This window comes from Condylura cristata, unplaced genomic scaffold (assembly GCF_000260355.1).
Source record: "Condylura cristata isolate star-nosed mole 26May11 unplaced genomic scaffold, ConCri1.0 scaffold00020, whole genome shotgun sequence".
In the NCBI taxonomy this organism is placed as follows: domain Eukaryota; kingdom Metazoa; phylum Chordata; class Mammalia; order Eulipotyphla; family Talpidae; genus Condylura; species Condylura cristata.
Genome location: NW_004567121.1, coordinates 2,975,179 through 2,978,821, shown reverse-complemented (window position 1 = coordinate 2,978,821; position 3,643 = coordinate 2,975,179). Strand labels below are relative to the sequence as shown.

The following is a 3,643-nucleotide window of genomic DNA, read 5'->3' as shown; positions in this document are numbered from 1 at the left end:
CTCAGTGCTGTGCTTTAACCCGCTGCGCCACCAGGGAGGGCCAAATAACTCTTTTTTAAAAATAGAAAATAAATTAGAGGTAAAGGGAGCATGGAAATGCTCAGACATCCAGCATTATTCATTACTTTGGTCGTCTTTCCTTAGGAATCTGGTCGGCAGCTCTGAATGGAGATCTGGGCCGAGTGAAGTATTTAATCCAGAAGGCAGCAGACCCTAGCCAGCCTGACTCAGCCGGCTACACGGCCCTGGTGAGCTGGAGAGGAACGTAGGGTCAGAGCAGAGAGGCCCTCACTGGGAGGTATCGGCCTGAGTGGGGATGGACGTTTTGCTTTCTTGTCTCCCAGGTAGATTCTGTTTTAATTATCATGTGAAACTAGATTTGTAAATGAGTGTAAGTATTTTGCATCCATTATTTAATTCCATTTCATAATGATCTGTGAGGCAGGAATGATATTATCCCACTTTCCTTTTGAGGAGCTGATGCTAGGGATGAAGACACTTGTCACAGCTAAGTGCTAATGAGTAGCACTTGAGATGATTCCAGGTCTCTCGCTCTACCACCCATTACCCTCCTGGATTCTGCTCTGTGACTTTGGGTGACTTCAGCCTCTGTTCCCTGCAGCACTATGCCAGCCGCAATGGGCACTATGCTGTCTGCCAGTTCCTGCTGGAAAGCGGGGCAAAGTGTGATGCCCAAACCCACGGGGGTGCCACTGCCCTGCACCGGGCCAGCTACTGCGGGCACACTGAGATCGCACGGCTTCTGCTTTCGCATGGGTCCAACCCCAGACTGGCTGACGGCGATGGCATGACCAGCCTGCATAAGGTATGCGCTTTGCCCCAGCATCAGTGTTGTCACTGAGAAAGCGCTGACGTGCTCACTGCACAAAACACGGGGAGAGCAGAAAAACAACATCATGTAGAAAATAAAACTCCCTCACTTGTCATCTCCTCAGGATGTAATTTTCCCATGTAAATTTTCTGCATGTAAATTAGAATTAAATAGACGGGGTCATTTTTCTTTCCCTTAGTGACATGTCATGAATGCTATTCATTTTCTGAACCTGCTATTGTCTGTCCCTATAGTCCACTTTCCAGACTATAGCCAGAGAAATTATTGAACTTTCCCTGACTAGTATGACCTGCACAGAATGAACATATTGAGGAGTACAAAATGGTATATCATGAAAATGAATTTCCCTTCCATCCCTGGCCTTTCACCCCTCAGTTTTCCAGCTCACCTCCCTTGCGTATGTTTGAGAAGTGGTTTATGCATATTTGTGGTATATGTGTGTGTTTATCCCTCTCTTGCCCACTTGCTTTTCTCCCCACGTGGTTTTATTTAAAAAAAAAAAACAATTTTTTTAATTTATGCATACAAGAACTGGGATGTCCAGAAGTGCAGGGGGAAAGGGTTTGAGAGGATTCACCAGAGACAGAGTGGGGAGCAGAACAGGCAGATTGACTGAAATCCACTGCTGAGGACAGCAGCGGAGGTGACAGGAGAGGCCTGTTGTACCATGTGGGTCAGTTCCCTGGTGGGGGGATCAAACTCAGGCTGCAGCGGTTGGCTAAAGCCTGATAGCACGGAGCCTTAATCCCTTGCGCCACCAGAGGGCGCCCCCGCCCACGCGATGGCTTTAAAAAGCAGTTCACACTCAGAGACTCCTTCAGAAGTTCTTGTATCACATCCTTCAGCTGGCCTGAGACCGTCAGGGTCAGGTCCCGTCTTCCTCTCCAGTTGGTCCTGAGCTCTCCTTCCCTGGTCCTTTATAGTCTTTAGCTTCTCAAATCTACTACCCTATCACTCCCAGGCCATATATATCTAGTTATTCTCCTTTCCAGATTTTTTCTGTGGCTTATTTCTGTGCGTCTGCCTGGACTTCAGCTTGACATCACACAGAGCCTTCCTGTTCCTCAAACATGGGTAGCTTTGTATACCCACAACGCTCTGTACTTTTCCTAACTCTTCTCCTTTTTGAACATTTTCTATTTGAGCTTTCTCTCCCACTCAAGACAGTGAGACTTTGAAAGTCTTGCAGCTCCAGCTCTTAGCTCAAAGGCACTGAGCAAACACACCTGGATGCTGTCTTGGCTTAAGGTCCTTACCAGCTGGGGAGGCAGATTGATTCTTTCTTAAGGGTTTCAACTGGTTGTGTGGAGACATTTTACTGCCACAACTCACATACCGGTGGTAAAGACAGGACCCTGACTCGGACGAAACCGGCTGGGGTGCCCACAGCTAATGGCACTGTTGACACATCCTCATCCTTTTCTCTGTTTCAGGGAATGCAAGTGCATGAGCCCTGTGAAGTATTTTTATTTTAAAATTAACTGTTTGTTAACATCAGTACCTTGTTTTGTAAAATCTGTCTGGAAGCCATATCACCACTGCCCACATCTACTGCCTGAGATGAGACAACACCACTGATGGGTCTGTCATCAATCACCCCTAGGCCTGCTGAATGATGATGTGGACCCCAGCTTCAGATGGTGGCTGCTAATTTTAAACCTAACTGATTTTAAACCTCATAAAACCCTCTTGTCTTCAATATGTCTGTGGGGAAGAGTAGGGAATATAGTGTTATAACCTAGTTAAGAGTTCAGATTTTAAGAATGGTCAGACAGACCTGGATTAGAATCCACAGACTGCCACACCAGCTCTGTGACCTAGAACACGTAACTTCTATAAACCGTTTCTTTGTCTGTAAAGTGGGAATTATACTGTCTCTGATAGTTGCTGTGAAAGTTAAATAAGAATCTGTGTTACACTGCTTAACTATGTTATTTCTGGAGGAGTAGAGGTTGGCATGCATGTTGGGATCATCTATCTCAAAGGAGGAGAAGGAGACACCTGGGGACAGGCCTGTTTCTCTGCTTGCCTGAACGGTCCAGAGGGCCAGGCTGTGTCTGACGTGTCATGTGTTCACAGTTCCCAGCACCCTATAGGTGATCTGAACATTTGTAAGACATTTAGGGATCCAGGGTTTGGTACTTGTTTTTTTGTCTTTATTTTTGAGATTTATTTACTTATGCTTACAAGAATTGGGTTGTAAGCCAGAGGTGTGGGGGGTGAGAGGATTCACCAGAGACAGAGTGGGGAGCAGAAAAGGAGGATCTACTGAAATACACTGCTGGGGGGAGCAGCGGGTGAGAGGTCTGCACCACGTGGGTCAGCTCCCTGACCCTGACCGGGGATCGAACTCAGGCCAGCGTGACTGGCAATAGCTTGATAGCGCTGTGTCCTTAACCCCTGCACCACCACGGAGGCCCTCTGTACTTGTTTTTAACGTGCAGGCCTGGACAAGGAAATTACCCTTAAACAAGTGACACAGAGAGAACTACTCAAGCTCACCGCAGCTCCCAGGCTCTCTGCCATTCTGCACGGGAGCCTTGGGGATTTGGTAGGCAATAGGGAGACCATCTCCAGTAGCCAGTGTCTCCATTTCTAGGAGACCTTTTTTAGGAAAAAGAGCTCTCAAGAAGTGGAGGAAGCCAGAAGTGGGGATCTGTTTTTTTTTAAAGATTTATTTATTTATTCATACAGAACTGGGGTACGGGCCAGAGATGCAGAGGGTGAGAGGCTTCACCAGAGACAGAGTGGGGAGCAGAACAGGCAGATCGACGAAGTACACTGCTGAGG

At 47.2% G+C, this 3,643-nt stretch overlaps 1 protein-coding gene across 1 annotated transcript in view; it reads left to right on the top strand.

Moving 5' to 3' along the window:
• The window catches only part of ANKRD39 (ankyrin repeat domain 39), a 7,057-nt gene that overhangs the window by 2,778 nt on the left and 636 nt on the right, over positions 1–3,643 (top strand). The window contains exons 2-3 of the mRNA XM_004686139.2: positions 145–248; positions 623–826. Of these exons, the coding sequence (XP_004686196.1) occupies positions 145–248; positions 623–826 (308 nt within the window). The remainder of the gene's footprint in view (positions 1–144; positions 249–622; positions 827–3,643) is intronic.